Genomic DNA, 20,002 nt, shown 5'->3' with positions numbered 1-20,002 from the left:
TGGCCAGGCTGCTGAGTGAGGACACTTACCCTGACACACATTTTTGTGCTGTCATGCACCCACATGTCTGTGCTGTGAACAGACCTTAGAGCTGTTGTCCTCAAAAAAAAAAAGGAAAAAAAAAAAAAAAAAGAAAAAAAAATGGTGGGTGGTTTGCTGCTAGAATTCCAGACTGGATTGTGTTGGAAGGGACCCTAAAGATCCCCTCGTTCCATCCTCTCACCTCCCACTATCCCAGGGTGCTCCAAGGCCCGTCCAACCTGGGGAGGGGGCAGCCACAGCCACTCCCTCCATCTTTCCATCCCTCCCTTCATCTTCCCTCCCTTCCTCCCCCCATCCTTCCCTCACTCCATCTTTCCTTCCTTTTCTCCCTCCCTTCATGACAGCATTGCCCACCCATGCAAACCCTTCTCCCAGACAAGTCCTTTATCCTCTGAGACATTTTATTACCAGTTTTGCTTTAGATTAAACAGGCCTTCAGTATATAAAAATAATGTATACAAATGAGCAGTTAATGGTTTACATTTCTGGCTTAAAGGCATTTATAAGTTACACATTCATTTCCCATCCCTCCCCGGACACGGAGCCGTCGCTGAAGCAGCTTAAATACAGCAGGAAGCAGCGGCTGCTCTGGCTAAAGCTGGGACGAGCGAGAAAGGACGGGAGGAGGGACAGGAGGAGGGAGGAGCGGAGGCTGCTTGATGGACTAAATGCACCAGGAGAGGTTTAACTGCGGCACTGCGGGCTCAGGGTTACTCGGCAGCAGCGGGGCAGGGCAGGGAGCGACAGCCGGGTCCGGTCCGGTACCGAGAGGCTCGGGCGGCTCCGGGGCCGCTCCTGCCTTTGGGATCGCGGGGCTGGGGACTGCCGGCATCTCCTGCGTGTCCCACCCGAGAGAACGGGGAGCCCCGCGGGGCTGACGGTCCCGGTTCATCCCAGAGGCTCCAGCCCGAAGCTGCAGGTGGATGCCGGGGATGCAGGTGGGCGGAGGTGCCGCCACCTCGCAGAGAAACTTGTCCCTGATTGTCGCAGCTACGGAGCCTCCCCTGCGGCGAGGAACAGCCCAGCGCTGCTTGCCACAGCCTTGGGGACACCCTGTGTGGGGGTGTTCCCATCCCTGCTGCCGCAGCACAGAGAAATTTGAAGGAAGACTTACAAAATCATGTAAAATAGCACCGCTGCCAGCCCCTGGCTCCGGGAGGTGCCCGGGGTGGGAGCTTTGCAGCAGGAGAACGCGGCTCTCGGGGGGCTCTGCGGGCCGGGGGAGAGGGGCGGGGGGGATGTGCGGGGAGCGCTGCGTCCCTGGCTGACACCCCCTCCCCTCCCCTCCCCTCCCGCAGCGGGAATCGAAGGCACCAGCAAGCGGAGGGTGGGACAAGGACACAGAGCTGGCCCCGCGGCCGGCGTGCGAGGGATGGGACACCTCTCTTTTCCTTCCAGGACAAGCTGGAGCCCTTTCTGTGCTTCCCCCTCCCTGTCCGTAGCCAGGAGGATCCCCAGCCCTGCCAGCCTGGGGAGAGGAGCCCAGGGACACGGCCAAGCAAGCGCCGGGGTGCCCGGCCCAGGCAGGCAAGGCGGAGCTGGCGCGTTAAGCGGCTGGAGCAGCTCGGGGCGGGCTCTGTCCGTCCGCCCCGCCGAGCCCCGGGCCGAGGGACTGCCGTCCTGCGGTCCCATCTGCGTCGGGAGGACGGTCCTGCCCCGGTGCTGCAGCTGCAGGGACGGCGCCGGTCACAGCGCGATGTCCGGCGTCGCCTGCAGGCTCTGTCCCGCCGCCCGTTTCTTGGCGCTGCCGCGGGCCTTGTCCCCCCGCCGGTACGGGTTGTTCCGCAGATCTGCACCGGGGGAAGCACCGGGGCCGGATGAGCTGCACCGCCCACCGGGCATGGCCGGGGTCCCGCGCCCATGGTGTTACCATGGAATGGTTTGTGTGGGAGGGAGCTGAAAGCCCATCCTGTCCCACCCCTGCCATGGCAGGGACACCTCCCACTGTCCCAGGTGCTCCAAGCCCCGTCCAGCCTGGCCTTGGGCACTGCCAGGGATCCAGGGGCAGCCACAGCTGCTCTGGGCACCCTGTGCCAGGGTTCACCCTCACAGCAATGAAATTTTTTCCGAGCCTTCAACCTAAAACTTTCCTTTGTTCGTTTAACACCCCTGCCCCTTGTCCTGTCTCTGCCCGGATTCGCCCCTCAGGGTTTGAGGCCACCCAGGAGGAGCCAAGGGCCGCACGCAGGGACAGGGACGGGAGGAGCAGCAGCCGCCAACAATCCGCCCGTGGGACCCCGAGCGCCGGCTCCGGGAGCCCAGCACCGCCCCGGGGGCCGATCCCGGGTGTCCCGGGGCTGGGGCTCAGCGTGGCACAAATCCTGGAGGAATCCCGGCGGGGAGGGGGGGAAGCCCGGCAGCCCCCGCCCGCCTGCGCCGCCCCGCCGCCCCACGTTACCTACAGAGGACTCTCCTCGTTGAAGCTCACGTCGCAGAAGAGCCGGGACGAGCGTTTGCCCGTCCGGGCCGTGAAAGGAACAGTTTTGAGAGCTGAGCAGAGCGATCCAGAGACAGCGAGGAGGAGCAGGAGGAGGAGAGAGGAGGAGGAAGAAGCAGAAGAGGAGGAAGAGATATGAGACAGGGGAGGCAGCACTCGGCAGCTTTGCCATGTGGGATGTGAAGGTGCTTGCAGGTAGGTTTGGTCCCTGTGATGGGGCTTGGTGACTCCCCCAGCTCCTGCGACAGCCCCTGCAGCCCCCAGGACTGGGTCTGTGATGTGGGGACACCTGGCTGCTCACCTGAACTCATCTCTCACCTGAAATTATATCCTCAATGGCCCCATCTTTGCCTTCGTAGATGAGAGGCTCCTTCACCATCTGCCTCTTCTTCAGCTCAGCTATCATGTCCATCTGCTGCCTCCTGGCCTTCTGGACAGGCAGCTGGGTGGGGACAGGGTGCTTGAGTGCTGTGATCACACCCCAGAGGAGGTGGGGTAGCCTCCCCTCCACCTCCCACCCAGCTCTCCCTCCCCAGGACCTGTTTAGTCCTTCCCCACCCCTCCTCCCAGCCAGGGCTGGGGCTGGGACCCCAGCAGGACACAGACATGGGGGCACCTTCACCTCGGGCTGCTGCTCGCTGCCAGGGGAGCCGGATTCTGCCTCCTTGGCTGCGGCCTCTTGCTTCTTCCACAGCTCAATGTCCTGCTCTGCTTTCTTGGGAGAGGGGCAGGAAGGGAGTGCTGAGCCAGGGGAATCCAGGACTGCAGCCCCCTTCCTTCTTTGCCTCACAGCCCCCAGCTCACCCCAACCCAGTTCCAAAATCCCTGACCATCCCAAAGGCATTCCAGCCTGTGACTTCTGCTGATTGCTCCAAAGTGGAGTCAGGTGCCCCAAATCTCCTCCCAGCCCTCAGAAACAGAGAACCCCACGTCCCCTCCTACCTTGTAGGCTTTGATGAAGCGCATGAACATGGGGAAGAAGGTGGTGGGGGGACTGGTCTTGGGGTTCTCCCCAAAATACTCCACAGCTGACTCATACGCTTCCTGTGGGCAGAGACACCTGATCTGGGGGCTGGGCAGTGGTGTCCATCGCCCACCACCTCCTTCAGCCTCTCCCACCTCCCCATCCTGCTCCATTCCCTCCTGCCTGTCCCACTGGAGCCACATCCCGAGCAGGAGCCTCTCCCACGGGGCAGAGGTGTGAGCAGAGGGTGTCCCCACGCAGGGGACAGCCCCCACGGCCCCACCCCAGCACCCACCTTGGCGGTTTTGCTGTCAGCCTGCAGCTTCTCCATCACCTCGGAGTTGACCTTGAGGAAGTCCTTGAGCACGGGGCTGTCGTCCTGCCTCATGAACTCCCTGCGGGTCAGCTCCATGCCCTGCTGCAGGCTCCGCACGTCCTGCAGGACACCGTCCAGGGACACTGCGGGAGGCGAGCACGGCGGGGTCAGGGCAGGCTCCAAGTGCCAGGGGCTGCCCCGACCCCCAGCCCGGGGCCCGTGGGCGCTACCTGTGCCTGCCTTGTCAAGGAAGTGCAGCTCGGTGTGGAAGCCGGTGAGCTCCGGGTACTTCTCCATGATCACCCGCACCAGGTAGTGCAGCAGCGTCTGCTTGCGGTCTGTCGACTTCATCTCCAGGAGCTGGGGCGGGGCAGAGTCAGCCCCGAGCCGCGGCCACCCCCCCTCACCCTGCTCAGGGCTGCCCTTTGTCCGTGTGGCTGGGTCTGTGTCCATCCCTCCATCCCCCCCAGCCAGGTCTGGATCCCTCCACTCCCATGGCTGATTCCCATCTTTCTCCATCCCCATGGCTGGGTCTGCATCGCTCTGTCCCTGCAGCTGGATCTTCATCCCTGCATTCCCATGTGTGACTTTCCTCCCTCTATCCCTGCAGCTGGTCCCCATCTTCCTTCATCCCATCTTCCTTCATCAAGGTCCTCGAATCCTTTAACCTCTCCATATCAGGTCTCCATCCTTCCAACCCCCCTCCTGTGTATCTCCATCCCTTGCCTCTCCATCCCAACAGTCTCCTCATCCCTCTGTCTCCACAGCTAAACCTCACATCCCTCCATCCCTGCTGCTGGTCCTGGCATCCCTCTATTCCCACAGTCGGTTCCTGTGTCCTTCCATCTCTGCAGCTGGTCCTTGTGTCCCTCTGTCCCCATCCCCCCCACACCAGGGGACCCACCCCGGCCCTACCGCGTCAAGGCTCTGCAGACGGAAGCCATAGGCAGCCCCACGCTTGCTGCTGTTCATGTAGTTCCCGAAGGCCAGGACGATCTGCAGGGACACCGCGGCTTGGGGACACGGCGCCGGGAGGGCACAGTGCCCACGGACACTCTGTGTGCACCATCGGGGCCGCCTCCCCCCGAGCCCTCACCTCGAGGATGTGGCGCAGTTTGCTGGAGGACTTGAGGGACATGGAGGCAGCGATGATGGCGTTGAGTTGCTGTGGGAGGAAGGGAGGGAAGGAGGGAAGAAGGGAGGGAAGGGTGTGAGTGTGGCCGCAGGAGCCGCCCCCGCGCAGCCCCCGCCCCGCCCGGCTCCGGCGCACACCGGCATCAGCAGCTGGGCCGTGTCCCCGAAGCTGCCCAGGAAGATCATGACGTTCATGCGCTCGGCCAGGCGCGGGATCTTGCTGAAGCGGATCATGAACTGATCCTCGTCCGAGAGCTCCTCCGGCGGCTGCTGGTCCCGCTCGAACTTCCCGATCAGGGTCCGCTCGTACTCGGTGGGCAGGAAGCGCAGCAGCAGCTCCAGGAAGTCGAGGCTCAGGGCTTGCTGGTCGTACCTGCGGGGAGGGGACGCCCCTGGCACTGTCAGGCCCTGCCGCAGGTCCCGGAGCCCCCCTGTCACACTCGGCCAGTTCCATCACCCCTCTGTCCCCACAGCTGGCTCCTGCATCCCTGCATCTTTCTGTATCTGGACCCTGCATCTCTCTATCTCTCCATGTGGATCCCTCCATCTGTCTTTGGTCCCCACATCCCTTCTTTTCATGTCTGGTTCCTGCATCCCTCCATCCCCACAGCTGCTCTCTGCATCTGTCTGTCTGTCTGTGCCTGACCCTCGCAGCCCTTTCTCACATCTCATGCCTGCATCTCTCCATCCCCACAGCTGGTGCCTGCATTCTTCCACCTCTCCACATCTGATCCCTCCACCCTCCATTTCTCTGTATCTGATCCTTCCATCCCTCCATCTCTTTGTATCCGACCCCTCCATCTCTCCATCTCCGATCCTTCCATCCTTTCATCTCTCCGTCTCTGATCCCTCCACCCTCCATCTCTCCATCTCTGATCCCTCCACCATCCATCTCTCCACGTCTGATCCTTGTATCCCTCCATCTCTCTGTATCTGATCCCTCCATCTCTCCATCTCTGATCCCTCCACCCTCCATCTCTCTGTGTCTTGTCCCTGCATCCCCGTACCAATTCCTGCATCCCATCACACCCCAGCTCCTTGTTCCTGCTGGGCTGGCCCTGACCTTCCCCCGCCCTGCCCAGGCCGTGGGGTCACTCACGTCTCGATGGCCGTGCAGATGTCCTGGACGCTGCGGCCGCCCTTGCGCAGGGTGATGGCCAAGTTCTTGGCGCGGTTGGACTCCATGAGGGTCACCTTGCTGGGCGCCTTCTGCGTGGCCTTGGCCTTGAGCGCGCTGATGTCCAGGGCGGGGCCCTGCGCCTTGGTCTTGAACTGCTCCTCAAAGTCACTCATGTCCAGCTCCTGTGGGGACACAGGGCTGTGGACACGGCGGGGAGGTGGCACGGCACATCTGGGGTGAGGACGGGGCCAGAGGAGCAGGATAAGGGTGAGGAGTGAGGACCAAGATGAAGCAAGGGGATGAGGATGGAACAAGGGGACAAGTACAGGGACAGGCAAGGGGACAGGATGGGGTGGGGGACCAGAGGATGGAGATGAGGAAGAAGAAACAGGATGTGAAGGTGTGGATGGAGCAAAGGGACAAGGACAGGGTGAGAGGAGAAGACTTCCTGGTGCTAGGGACTTTTCCTGACCTCCAGCTCCTCCTGCAGCCCTGGACCCCGCAGATGGGTGCAAGGTGGGCACAAGGCAGGCTCAGCATGGCCGGGAGCACTGAGTCCCCCTGTGCCCGGCCCCTTGTGCCCTGGGCTCACCTGCAGCACCTTGCTGTGCCCATTCCTTTGTGCCCTGGGCTCACCTGCAGCACCTTGCTGTGCCCAGCCCCTTGTGCCCAGGGCTCACCTGCAGCACCTTGCTGTGCCCATTCCTTTGTGCCCAGGGCTCACCTGCAGCACCTTGCTGTGCCCATTCCTTTGTGCCCTGGGCTCACCTGCAGCACCTTGCTGTGCCCATTCCTTTGTGCCCAGGGCTCACCTGCAGCACCTTGCTGTGCCCATTCCTTTGTGCCCTGGGCTCACCTGCAGCACCTTGCTGTGCCCATTCCTTTGTGCTCTGGGCTCACCTGCAGCACCTTGCTGTGCCCATTCCTTTGTGCCCTGGGCTCACCTGCAGCACCTTGCTGTGCCCATTCCTTTGTGCCCTGGGCTCACCTGCAGCACCTTCTCATCGTTGAGCTCCGTGAAGACGGTGCCGTCGATCTGGCTCGGCTTTAGGGCCACCCAGTTGAAGACAGGCATGCGGAACTTGGTCTGGATCGGCTTCTTCACCTTCACTGAGGGTCACAGGTGGGGGGGGGCACGTCACACCCACCCCAGGGTGCCCCCAGACCCCTCCTGGGGAGCATCCCCACCATCCCTGGGTCACACTCACCTGAACCGTTGGCAGTGGAAGGGGCACCCGGCCCGGCTGGGGGCTCCCCACCGAGGGGTGGGGGTGGTGGAGGGGGAGGCACGGCCCCCTCTGGCCCCCCCGGGAGCGGTGGGGGGGGTGGTGGCACTGGGGCACCCGGGAGTGGGGGAGCTGGGGGAGGGGCGGTGCCGGCGGGCAGAGGGGGTGCGGGGGGTGGGGGAGGGATGGGCTGAGCCCCCGGCAGAGGTGGGGGGGGTGGAGGGGGTGGGGGTGGGGGGGCAGCAGGTGCTGGTGGGGGAGGTGGGGCCGGAGCCACAGCCGGAGCATCTGCAAGGGAAAGAAGAGGGGGGTGAGATGGTGACACAGCAGGGCACGGTTCCACCGCATTACCCTGAGTCCCCGGGCACACCCCCACAGCCCCGCCTCATTTTCTGTGCCCAGAGACTCGCTGCCACCCCTCCTTGGTGCCAGATGCCCCCGGCGGGAAGGGGACATCCCCTCGCACCCACGGTACCTGCGCAGGTGGCGGCGGTGTCAGTGGTAGCAGTGGCCTCTCCAGAACCCACGGGGGTTGCGGGGGTTTCTATGACAACGGGGACAATTTCGATGGCGACGTCTCCGTCGGGCCCACGCAGAATCTGCACCAGCCCCTTCTCCTCGAGCTCCGCCAGCCGCCGCTCCAGCGCCAGCCGGTAGCACTCCTGCGGCTGCGGGGACGGCGGGCTGGGCGGCCGCGGGGGGCTCAGCTGCTCCTGGACAGGCGACAACCCCCGGCAGGTCACCGGTGTCCCTCTGCACCCCTCAGAGCCCGGTCCCCGAGCCCCAGCCTCCCCTCAGCACCGCGGCACCCCCGGCTCACCCGCAGCGCCTCCAGCTCCCGCCGCGCCTGGCTCAGCTGCTTCTCCAGCTCCGCTATCTTGGCCATGGAGTCGTTCTCCGCATCCTGCAGCTTCTCTGTCAACTGTGGGGGACGAGGCGCCGCCGCTCAGCCCCGTCCTCATCCCTCCCTCGGAGCTTGCGTCAGCGGCTCTGCCCACGCGCCCACGGCCCACCTGGCTGACGTGCTCCTGCAGCTCCTCCATGTGCTCCAGCACCGCCGTCTTGGTCTCCGAGTCCTCCAGCATGGCCCCCACGTCGAAGACGTTGTCCAGGTAGGCTTGGATCTGCACCTGCAGCTTGTCGCTCTCAGTGAGGCGCAGAGTCTGCCGAGGGACAGCATCCCGGGGTCACCATCGGTGCCAGCGGCACCCCCGGCCTCGGGATCACCCACTCCCACCCTTGGGACCACCCGCTCCCACCCCTGGGATCACCCTGGGGTCACCCCTGCCAGCCCTGGGTCACCCACCTCCAGGTACTGGTCCAGCCCCAGGTGGGTGAACTCGTACTGCAGGAACACGCGGAAGTTCATGTTCTCCACCGAGTGCACCACGATGTTGATGAACTGCATGCAGGCCACCTGCGGGGACACGGCCCAGCACAGGGCCAGGGTGGCTCCTGGGGATGTTGCCCCAGGGGCTGCGTGGGGGGTTGGTGGCCCTCGGGGACATGGTGCCCCTGAGGAGTGCATGGGGGGTTACATGTCCTGGGGACATGGTGGCCTGGGCACTGCACGGTGGCCTTGGGGACATGATGGCCTTGGGAACAGTTTGGTGGCTCAGCATGCCTTGGGACTTCATGGCCTGGGGACAGTTTGGTGGCTTAGAAGCCCTTGGGGACAGCAGAACAGCCCTTGGGACACGGCTGTCTTTGGGACCCGCCATCCCCAGGACAGCACAGTGCCTCAGCAGCCCCTGGGGACATGGTGGCCTGGGGAGAGTTTTGGTCGTTCAGCATCCCTGGACAGGGACAGTGTGGTGGCTCAGGAGCTCTTGGGGCATAATGGCCTGGGGACAGTGCAGCAGCCTTGGTGACAGGATGCACTGGGGACAGCAGCCACTCACCATGAAGTCAATGTTGGTGTCCTCATTTCGGAAATACTCCATCAGCTTCTCGAAGCGGTTCTTCTCCCCGCAGACCTGGGGGGAGCCGGGGGCTGAAGGCAGGGAGGACAGGGCCAGGGGACACCCAGGAGGGTGACAGGACAGGAGGTGTCTACTGGTGACACCATCCCAACCCTGACTGGTGCTGCCAGGCACCCGGCCCAGCTGGGACATGGTCCTGGGGACACATGGGGGCATGGGGACATCAGACCCAGAGAGTGGAACATCCCTAAGTGAACCAGAGGTTTGAGGGTGGTGCAGGGCTCTGCCACACACAGGGAAACTGAGGCACAAACCCAGCAGGAGCACAGATGTTCATGTGAGACTGGGTGTCCCTGCTGGGGACTGGGTGTCCCTGCTGGGGACTCACCTCCTTGAAGTTGTCAAAGGCAGCCAGGATGATGTCGTGGCCACCTCGGACCAGGCACACAGCAGCCAGCAGCTCCAGCACCAGAGCCTTGGTCCTGCAGAGACAGGGGGTGTGAGGGGGCTGGGGCCGTGGGGTGGGCGAGGGGACAGAGGGGACAAGGGACAAGAGGGGGCAGGGCAGCTCCTACCTGGCGCTCTTGTTGTTGAGGCTCAGGGTGATCTCGTTGACACAGGCTGGGTGGTTCATCACCAGGCTGAAGCCGGACTGGGGAGGGGAAAGGAGCATTCATGGGGTCGTGTGTCCCCCTGGAGGCACTCACGGACCGCGGGACATGGTCCCCGCCAAGCAGGAGGTTGAGCGAGGACATCTCAGAGCCAGGGGATGCGGACCCGGTCCCACCCCGGAGCTGCCCCCGCAGGCTCGGGGGATGCCGGGGAGCCCCGGGCGGGTCCCGGCGGATGCCGCCCACTCCCACCTGGTAGTTCATGATGGCGCGGAGGCACATGATGCACACATGGACATCGTCCTTCTGGCTGACGAGCCGCGAGTTGCGCAGCGTCTTCCTGCTGTGCGAGGGGTTCAGCCTGGGCGGGGAGAGCGCGGCTGAGCGGGGCCCGGGGCAGCCGCGGGCGCAGCGCAAAGCGGGGACGGCGCAAGGGGGTGGCAGCGGGGGCGCGGGGACACCGGGACACCCGGGCGGCTGCACCCCACGGGAAAAACCCTCGTGAAGCCCTGGGACCGGGGGGAGGTGTGGGGTGGGTTTTGGGGCCCCCTCGTGCACACGGGCGGTCTCGGAGGCTCACCGGGGCGGGCAGGAGCTGCCGGGTGACCTGGGGGCACTGTCCCCATCGCTGCCCGGGGCACCGCAGGGGACGCTGGGGTGAACGTGGCGGAGGAGGGTGTGGATGTGCTGGTTCGAGAGGCAGCAGCTGGAGGCGCGTTAGAGCCTGCAGGACAGGAGGGAGAAACGGGGCTCCCGCGCCGCCCCGGGGACACCCGCGCTCGGGGACAAGGGATGGGACCCCTGCGGGTGCCACGTCCCTCCTGACCTGTCCCTGGGCTTGGGAGGGACACCCCGGCTCCTCCAAACCTGCTGGCAGGCGGCGAGGGACCCCCGCGGTCCCCGGGGTGCCGCGTTACAGCTCGTGGGGTGACCGCGGTGGGTGTCCCTGGGACCCCCCGCCCACCGGGGATGCCCCGCAGGCCCTGTCCCCAATGCCGGTGACCGGCAGCGGGGTCCCGTGGGGTGTCCCCGTCCCGCCGGTGCCCCGTCACCTACCGTCAGCGCGTCCCCGGCAGCGTGCAAGAGAAGAGCGGGGTTAGACGGGGCTGCGGGCGAGCGGCACCAAGCGAGAGCCACCGGCCACCAGGACCGGCTTGGGGGGACACAGGCCCGTCCCTCCGCCCCGGGTTTAAACCAGGGGGCTGCGATCTGATCCCCCAAAATCTCCAACACCCCCAATTTCTGTGTATTCTTGGAGATGTGTTTAAAAATAGACTGGACATGGCCCTTGGTGCTATAGTCCAGTTGAGATGTCGGGGCATAGGTTGGACTCGGTGATCTCAGAGGTCTCCTCCAGCCTCGTTATTCTGTGATTCTGCGATTCCGTTTAACCAGAGCGCCCCAGTCCCCGCAGGGCTCAGCCCCTGGTGGCGCCCAGGGGGATGTGATGTGGCTTTGTCCCCTCCCTCAGACCAGCAATGGGCGCCCATTTTTAGGGCCGGGCCTGCGTCTCCCTGCCAAGCCCCTCTCCAAGCGCGGTGCGGCCGGGGTGCAGCGAGGCGACAGCGGGGGACACGGCACGGGGACACGGGGACAGGTGGGGACGGCACCACACGTTACCTTACAGTGAGGGGCCGCGGCTTGGAGGAGCCCTGCGTGGGGGACGAGGAGGTGCTTTTGTTCAGGTCCTCCAGCGACCTCTCCTTGCCCTTGTCAGAGCCGGGGCTGTTCTCTGCGCTCTCCATGTCATACCTGGTGGCCCGTGGGGACATGGGGACAGGTGAGACGCGGCACCCCAACACGGGCAGATGCCCCCCAGAGATGTTGGGGATGTTCTGCTCTACCCCAGCCATGGAGCATCGCCCTGGTGACAAGGGAGGGCCCCCCCCAGGGACCACCCCAGCCCTGCTGAGCCCCAGGGGAGGCTGATGCCAGCCTTGGGGACAGGGGACCCGGTGGGGACATACGCGACGGAGCACTGGGCAAAGGCGAGGTACTCCAGCAGCACGTCCAGCCCCTTGTTCTCCTCGTTGAGGAACTCCTGGACCCAGCTGGAGGGTGCAGAGGGTTAGTGGGCTCTGCCAACCCCCACACCCTCTGTCCCCCTGTGCCCAGACACTCAGCAGAGCCACCCCCTGCTCAGAGGTCCCCAGCAAGGGTGGAACGCTGGGGACATGAGGTGGCACCATGAGCTGGCATTTCTCTGAGGTCAGGTGAGTGCCACGGTGAACCTCAAATATGGGGGACACAGCCCAAGGGCTCTCCTGCCACCACTGCCACTGTGCCACCGCTACCACAACAGGACAGCCTGGCCCTGGGCACCGTAGGCACCCACCAGGGCTCAGGACAGCCAGGGTGGGGGCACGGTCCCTCCTGGCACCGTGGGGGTACCAGAGAGCCATAAGGGAGTTCAGACCCCCTGCATCCCCAGCTGCCTCAGCACCCTCAGCCTCCCGTCAGAACCCTCCCAAGGGAGCAAGATGAGGCCACAGCCCCCACGTCCTGCTGTCCCCTCCAGCCAGAGCCAGCACACGCCCATCCCCATCCCAGAGGCAGTGGCAGCAGCTGGGTGACAATGCCACCCCAGCCTTACCCGATGTAGTTGGTCCTCAGGGAGATCTCCAGCTCCCGGAGCACCTGTGTCGACTCCTGCACTCGCCTCTTGAACTGTGGCACAGGGACAGCCATTGGCACCGTCCCTGTGCCAGCCTGGCACGGGCACCAGGGCACCGGGGTGCAACGGGGACCCCTCACCTTCCTGCTGACTCCACCCGTGTCCAAGTAGCTCTTCAGCTTCTGGATGTAGGCAGAGGGAGGGTTCTTCACCTGGAAACGCTCCTGCAGGCCCCAGAGAGAGGCTGAAACTGGGCCACCCGCTGTGGCACGGGGACGTGCCGCTGTCCCCACAGCAGCCACAGTGTCCCTGTCCCCACCCCAACGGCATCAGTGCTTAGTGAGGTTAATGAGGTGCTGTGTCAGTAACGAGATGGATGTCAGTGCTTGGTAGTGCCAGACTGATGCCCAAACCATGCCACGAGTGGCACCTGGGGACAGGGATGGCACTGGGGACGCTGTGAGCTTGGGGCTCACCTGGTCACAGATCAGCTCCCACTTCTTCTCGTTGTCATACTGGTTAAGCAGCTTCATCTTGTCCGGGGGCAGGTTCATGGAATTCTGTGGGTGAAGGGTGTCAGTGCTGGGGGTCACCCCAAAAACACCTCTGGGATGCAGCACCCCCTGCTCAGAGAGCACTGGGAGATGGGGATACCCACGGGAGGATGGGGAGGTCGGTGGATAGATGGGGACACTGGTGGGACATGAAGATTCCAGCGAGAAGATGGGGACACAGGGGACACTGATGGAACAATGGTGGGACAGTGGTGGAAGGGTGGGATCACAGTGGGAAAATGAAACCCTCAGGATGGGGACACTGGTGGGAGGATGGGGACAACCCTGGGAGGTTGGGAGCACCACTATTCCCAGGATGTGAGCATCCCATGGACTCATCAGTAATGTCCCCACCCGAGGGTCCCCAAGGGGAGGGGTGGGGACAGGAGGAAGAACTGGACACAGCCACCCATGTCATGAGTGCCCCATGTGCCCAGCCCAGTCCCAGCAGTGCCACACGGGCTGAGGGACAGGGACGTGACAGGTGACAACTGAGGGACCCAGGGGCCTGGGCTGCGCTTGGGGGTCACCCCTGAGTCCCCCCCACCGCAGCTGGTGACGAGCCCGTCTGGGGAAAGCAGAGTTTGTTGAGAGACGGTGATGTCAGGGCCTGGCTCGTCCCCACGTCCCTCCTTGCCCCCCCTGCCCAGCCCCAGCCCCCACAGGACGTGACGCGGTTTCCGCTCGGCGCCGGGCGCTGCCGAAACCGCCCCCGCCACCGGCGGGACCCGGCCCCTGTCCCTGCTCAGGGACACCACGGGGCACCTTCCTGGGACACCACTGTGGCCTGGGCCAGGCTGCAGCTCAGCTTGGCTCTCAGGTGATTCATTTCACTGAAAGACGCAGCTTTTGGTGCTCCAGCTCGGCTGGAGAGCGCCTGCAGGTGGCACGATGGCTCGTGGAGCATGCACAGCCCCAGCCTCCCCTAAATCCCAGTCCTGGGGTTCCCTGAGGAGGAGGATGGGGACATGGGGTGCATGCCATGCTGGAGCAACCACATCCTTGGAGGAAGGCATCTCCCAGAGCTTTGGTTGCCCACAGAAGAGCAGGTCCAAGGGGAGAGGTCCCGCTGTGGTGGGCAGGAACAGAAACCTCTCCACCTCCTCCAGGGAGGACCTGTCGAGCTGCTTTTACAAGAAGCCAAAACCAGGAGCTGTGGGTGGGGAGGAGCTGGGTTGGGCTGGGGCTGGCTGGCACGAAGAGCTGGGCAGGGGACAGTCAGGCTGCAGGGGCAGAAATGGCCTCACTGGGAAGCCACTGGAGCTGCTGGGTGGGGTCTGGAATGGGCAAAGGGACAGCAGCACCTGGCTGTCACCATCGCTGATCCCAAGCTGCCATCACCCCATGTCACCATTGCTGATCCCAAGCTGCCATCACCCCATGTCACCATTGCTGATCCCAAGCTGCCATCACCCCATGTCACCATTGCTGATCCCAAGCTGCCATCACCCCATGTCACCATTGCTGATCCCAAGCTGCCATCACCCCATGTCACCATTGCTGATCCCAAGCTGCCATCACCCCATGTCACCATTGCTGATCCCAAGCTGCCATCCTTGGGATGGATGAGGGTCAGACCAAGGGACAGAGCTGTGCCAAGAGGGACCACACACCCAGACACCCCAGCCAGGGCTCAGCCACACCCGTGGCACCTCTGTGGGACACTGTTGGGTGCCCTTGGCACTGAGGGCATGGTGGCACCTGCCACAAGGACCAGCTTTAGGCCATCACGCGTGGGACCTGGACCAAGCAGGACCCTGGGTGAGACAGGACCCAGCAGGAGGGTGGGGCAGGGCTGTGCCCGTGGAGGTGGCTCTGCCCCGAGCCCCGCCGTCCCTCGGTCCCTCCCTTGCGGGCAGGATGTGGCACAGGTCGGGTACAAACTGGGTGGCGGCTGCGTCCCGAGTGGGCTTGTGGTGCCGGGGAGGAAGCGGCTCCGCTGGGGAGCCTCAGCCGGCAGCACGAAGAAACCGGTTCTCATTTCCTGCCGGGGAGAGGGGACTGCTGGGCGGGAAGTGGAGCAGGACGGGAGGTGTGGGGCTGGGTGGGTGATGTGGGGTAGGGCAACAGCCAAGCACCCCACAGGTGTCAGAGGAAGGACTTGGTCCTCCTCCTCTTCCTCATTTGGGGACAAGGATGGAGGAGCCACAGCGACTTGTCTCCAGCAGCCACATCCCACCTGCCTTCATCCAGCACCCTCATCCCGCCCCTGCCCGGGGCTTCCCAGCAGCCTCACAGCCCAGCACGTCGCTGAGTGGGTGCCACCAAATGTCCCCCAAGAACCCTGCTGTGCCACAAAGCGCCACAGAGCCTGCAGGGCCATCCCAGCCATGGCCAGCACCAGGACGAGCCTGGCTGGGACCCAGCTCCAGCTGTGCGTTGAGCCAGGCTTTGTCCTCCCCTGAAACCAAGGCCAGGGGAGGTGAAGCAGCACCAACATCATCTTCTGGTACAAAAGAACCTTTTGCTATCGTGGCTGGCAGGGATGGAGCTATTTTGGGTGTCAGACACCTCGTTTTGTTCCACACGTGAGCGAGCAGCGCCGAGCGGAGCCGGGCTGAGCCGAGCTCTGCACCAAGGCTGGCACAGAATGTTCTGGCATCCCCGGGGAAGGGTTTGTGCTGCAAAGCCTGGCAGGCTGAGCCCTGGCAGCGCCGTTTCTGGGGCACGGGGATGTGTGTGCACAGAGAGGGCAGGGACAGCCTGGGCAGCACATGGGATGGGACAAGGTCCCAGCCAGCACCAGGCACAAAGCCCTGCCACAGGAGAGGGGACAGGGCGGGGAACTGTCCCAGAGGGCAGCCTGGGGGCCCTGCCCAGCTGCAGAAGGACCAACATCTCCACTGTGCCACTCCTGGGATGCTCCATCCCTCCTGGCCACAGAGCAGCCCTGAGGGGGTTTGGGACATGGCCAGTCCTGAAGTGCCAGCTGTCCCACAGTGTCCCCTCCAGTGCTCCCGCTGCCACTGGATTTGTTCTCCTGCCTCTTCCCAGGGCTCAGTGGAAGGCACAGAGCAGGACCAGGCCCACCCAGGGCTCCCTGACCTCCCTCGTGCCCAAACTGGGCTGGGGGACACTGCCAGGACCACTTCATCCCATCAGGGATCCAGCCAGAGCCAAACCCACCCAGCGTCAGGCAGGGACGGCTGGGGCAGGACGAAATGTGTCCCCAGGATGGCCGGAGGGGGTGGTGGCAGGAGGCTGGGCTGGGCTGGGCTGGGCTGGGCTGGACTGGGCTGGGCTGGACTAAGCTGGGCTGGGCTGGACTAAACTGGGCTGGGCTAGGCTGGACTAAACTGGGCTGGACTAAGCTGGGCTGGGCTGGACTAAACTGGGCTGCTGCTGCCACGTGCGGCCCCAGCTCTATTTTGAGAACAAGCAGAAGCTGCTGTAGCTCAAACCGGGGAGAGGAGCCGGATCCCACCAGCGTGCCCTCATCCCTGCTGGGCCTGCCTGCCCACCCTGCACGGGGGGGTCCTCCTGGTTCACCCAGGGCTGGATCCAGCAGCACAGGAGGGCTCCTGCACAAGACACTCTCCAGGTCCTGATCCAGCAGCTGGTGGCTCACAGGCAATGTCCCACCTAGGACACAGGTCCCCCTGTGGGGACAGCCTGGTGCAGCCCCACATCCCCCAGCCAGCCTTGGCCACCGTGCTGGAGCCAGGCTGGAGATGGATCCAGCAGGAAGCTGAGGACCAGCTTTGTTTCCTGCTTGAGCCGAGGCTGACACTGGGCCAGGGCTTGCTGGTGACCTGTCCTGCTGCTGGGGCCAACAGCACATCTGCAAACATCTGCAAGCATCTGCAAACATCTGCAATGGTGACGTTGGCCTTGCACTCTCCCAGTTCCTGGAGAAGAGGCAGCAAAGCCCCCACCAGGCAAAGCTCCCGGCTGGAGCAGCCCCTGTCCCAGCCAGCCACGGCTGGATTTTGACTTCACCACCCCTCAACTCACAACTCCATTTATATATTCCCAATTAATGCCCCTTGACATGAAAAGGGAGGGAAATCCTGCTTGCTTCAAGCAGCAGCATCTGGGCATCCCGATCCCAGCAGCAAAGATGCCCTTCCTCTGCTCCATCCCAAAAATCCACCTGGTCATATCTCAAACTACTTGGCACAGGACAACCCTCCCATCACCCTGCCAAAGCAGCATCTGCCACAGTGCCCCAGCTGGGAAGAAGCCAATTTTTGAGAATGAAGTTTTGGGAAACTAAATTCCCATTTCTTGGCACAGAATGGTTGTATCCCCTTCCTGGCAGCAATTTGGATCCCTTAGGCTCCTCCCTGGGCTTTTCTGGCGAGGCTTTGCACCACCAGCTCTCCCAGATTGGGATGTCCAGCCCAAAACTGATTTGCACTGAGCTCTCATGGTGGCATCACTGCAACCATGGCAACGTGTGAGGTCTGGATCGTGTCCCACCAGGAGATTCCCAGCTCATCACCACCTGCTCCACCACTGAGCTCAGGAGGTAGGAAATTTGAAGGCAGAGTCAGGGATTGTGTTTGTGGTGGGTGAGGGCAGAGGGACCCCCTGTCCCCATCCCCCCGGGGTTCTGCTGCCCCCAAAGCCACGAGAATGGGGAAGGGACTGTGAAAGGAGGAAGCAGGATTGGGACAGCCGCTTTCACAAGACGCCCGCTTCCCGTCGGGCCGTGTCCAGCCCCCTGGGTGCCCCTTCTCCTGGAAAAGGCCATTTCCTCGGGATGACGGCACAGAAGGTGGTGCTGAGGGCCTGGAGCAGAGCTTTCCCCTTCTCTGATCATTTTTTGGTTTAGGATTTTCAACCTGCCGGGCCCAGCCCGGCTGAAAGTGCTGCTTCCTGGGGCCTCACAGCGGAAACACCCCGAGGCTCTTCCTGCCACCGCTGCTGTGACAGCCGGAGCCATCAGAGGCACCGCCACCACACCCAGCCACCTGCCAGCCCGGGTGTCCCCCGGCAAAGCCCTCCCTGTGCATCCCGGAGGGTCCCGCCAAGCAGCGCCCTCACCTTCCTCACCTTCACCCCCTGCGGCCGCGGGGATCGCTCCCGCGGCGATGCTCACCCCCGGATAATCCCATAAACTCCGTCAGATAAAAAAGCTCCCAAGGAATTTGCGCTCGGGGCTGGGATGGGGGAGCCCACCCAGCAGATCCCGGCAGGTCCAACCGAGCGCATCCCGGCATTGTGGAAGCTGCGCCCGGCGCGGGATCGGCAAAACGGCTCCATCTCCCGCCAGGGGTTCGGGGGGATTAAAGCAGCGATTCCTTTTTCTCGGAGCACTTTTGGGGAGGGCACGGGCAGGGGCTGGAGCGGGTGGCGCGGTGGCCGGACCCGGCCCTCCCGGCGCGAAGGTCACGGCCAGCCCGCCCCGCTCAAGGACGGAGGAGCGGGCGGGAGCCGCTCTCCCGCAGTCCCGAGCGGCTCCCGGAGCTTCCTGCCATCCATCCATCCATCCATCCATCCATCCATCCATCCATCCATCCATCCATCCATCCATCCATCCATCCATCCATCCCGCAGCACCGCGCTCGGCATCGCCCGCTGCCCCCCGGCCGGGGCTTCCCCTGCTCCGGGAGGAGGAAGAGGAGGAAGAGGAGGTGAGCGAAGCATCGCCATCCGCAGCACCGGCGGCTTGCGGCGCGCTCCGGCCCTGCCGCCGATCCCGCCATGGCGGAGCCTGCCCGGGCTCCGGGACTCGGGGTCACCCCAAGAATTCGGGGGTCGAATCCCCTCAAGGTGAGAGCGAGGAGGGCGGGGAGCGGCTGGGGGTCATCCCGGGGCAGGGCTGAGCGTCCCCGGGGAAACGAGGTGAGAGCGGGGCAGTCATCGTTAGTAATAAGAACATCAATTAAATAACAAATCAAATCATTAATAGAACGACGGGATAGTAACGATACGATCACTATCACGATGATAACGCCGCTAACGATGCTGACACCGGTAGGGATGCTGAGAGACCCCCCACGCAGGGACCCCCACCCCGTTATGTCCCCCCTCCCCGCCGGACCCCCCCGTCCCGCCGGCTGCCGCCGCCGCTCACCAGGACGCGGCCGAAGCGCTCCTCCAGCTCGGCGGCCGCGGGCATGGGCTGCCGGGGGGGCGGCGGCGCGGCGGCGGCGGGCGGGGGCCCGGCCTGCGGGCGGTGGTCGCGGGGCTCCCGCGGGGCCGAGCCCCCCTCCAGCCCCCCGGCCGCGTTGCCCATGGCGGGGCGGCCCCGGCTCCGAGCCCGGCTTCGTCCTCGCCCGTCCCCGCCGCCGCTCGCCGGCGTTTGCAACTTCTGCGGGCGTTATCGCGCTATAAAGGCTCAGCCCGCCCCCGGCCCCCGCCCCGGCCGCGGCCAGAGGCGGCCCCGGCACCTGCTCGGCTGCAGCGAGGGAGCGGAGCGCCGCTGCCCCTCCAGGCTTACTGCAGCCCATTCGCTCTATTTACTGTATTTTATTTTATTTTATTTTATTTATTTTATTTTATTTTATTTTATTTTATTTTACTTTACTTTATTATTTTATTTTTTAATTTTTTTATTTTATTTTACTTTATTTTTTTTATTTTACTTTATTTTATTTATTTTATTTTATTTTATCATTTTATTTTATTATTTTCTTTTCTTTACTTTCTTTTAGACTTACTTTTATATAATCCTAAATAAAAATTAATATTAAATTTAATTAATAATTATTTATATTATATTAAATAAATTTATTTTATTTTATTTTTATATAATCCTAAATAGAAATTAATATTAAATTTAATTAGTAATTATTTATATTATATTAAATAAATTTATTTTATTTTATTTTATTTTATTTTTTTTTTATTTTATTTATTTTAAAATATTTTTCTTAACTTTTTTTTTATTTTACTTTATTTTATTTTTATTTTTATTCCTGCTTTCCCTTTATTTTATCATGTCTAATTTATTTCATTTAATTCTATTCTTATTTTTAAATTCACTTTCATTCTATTTATCTATTCAATTTTTGCTTTAATTTTTTTGTTCTATGTATGCATTATTTCATTGCATTTTATTTCATTCTGTTATTTATTTTATTTTAAATTTTCCATTTCCTTTATATTTTTTAT

General features: G+C 62.5%; 1 protein-coding gene across 1 annotated transcript; it reads right to left on the bottom strand.

The window, feature by feature from the left end:
• Positions 1 to 1,363: 1,363 nt before the first annotated feature.
• On the bottom strand, positions 1,364 to 19,376 carry FMNL1 (formin like 1). The gene is made up of 26 exons (XM_084222420.1): positions 18,963 to 19,376; positions 12,863 to 12,946; positions 12,527 to 12,610; positions 12,366 to 12,439; positions 11,740 to 11,823; positions 11,393 to 11,524; positions 10,025 to 10,133; positions 9,737 to 9,813; positions 9,550 to 9,643; positions 9,141 to 9,215; positions 8,546 to 8,656; positions 8,253 to 8,402; positions 8,060 to 8,161; positions 7,715 to 7,952; positions 7,222 to 7,527; positions 7,002 to 7,123; positions 5,993 to 6,195; positions 5,032 to 5,266; positions 4,856 to 4,924; positions 4,675 to 4,755; positions 3,990 to 4,119; positions 3,739 to 3,902; positions 3,422 to 3,523; positions 3,102 to 3,194; positions 2,798 to 2,921; positions 1,364 to 1,832 (listed from the first exon to the last, which is right to left on the bottom strand). Exons 1-26 carry the CDS (start codon positions 19,122 to 19,124, stop codon positions 1,729 to 1,731), a joined length of 3,309 nt encoding a protein of 1,102 aa, XP_084078546.1. The 5' UTR covers positions 19,125 to 19,376; the 3' UTR covers positions 1,364 to 1,728.
• Between the last annotated feature and the right edge of the window lie 626 nt (positions 19,377 to 20,002).

The sequence above is a fragment of the Fringilla coelebs genome (assembly GCF_963513975.1).
Source record: "Fringilla coelebs genome assembly, chromosome: 27".
NCBI classification, from domain to species: Eukaryota; Metazoa; Chordata; class Aves; order Passeriformes; family Fringillidae; genus Fringilla; species Fringilla coelebs.
The sequence above is the reverse complement of the archived record's forward strand: the minus strand, read 5'-3'. Positions and strand labels throughout refer to the sequence as shown.

Coding starts and splice junctions, on each gene's coding strand:
- FMNL1 (XM_084222420.1), bottom strand. CDS start 19,124: ATGGGCAACGCGGCCGGGGGGCTGGAGGGGGGCTCGGCCCCGCGGGAG. Junction 11,824..12,365: donor CTGAGGACCAACTACATCGG/GTAAGGCTGGGG, acceptor TGCACCCTCCAG/CTGGGTCCAGGAGTTCCTCA. Junction 4,120..4,674: donor GTCTGCAGAGCCTTGACGCG/GTAGGGCCGGGG, acceptor GCCCCGCCCCAG/CTCCTGGAGATGAAGTCGAC.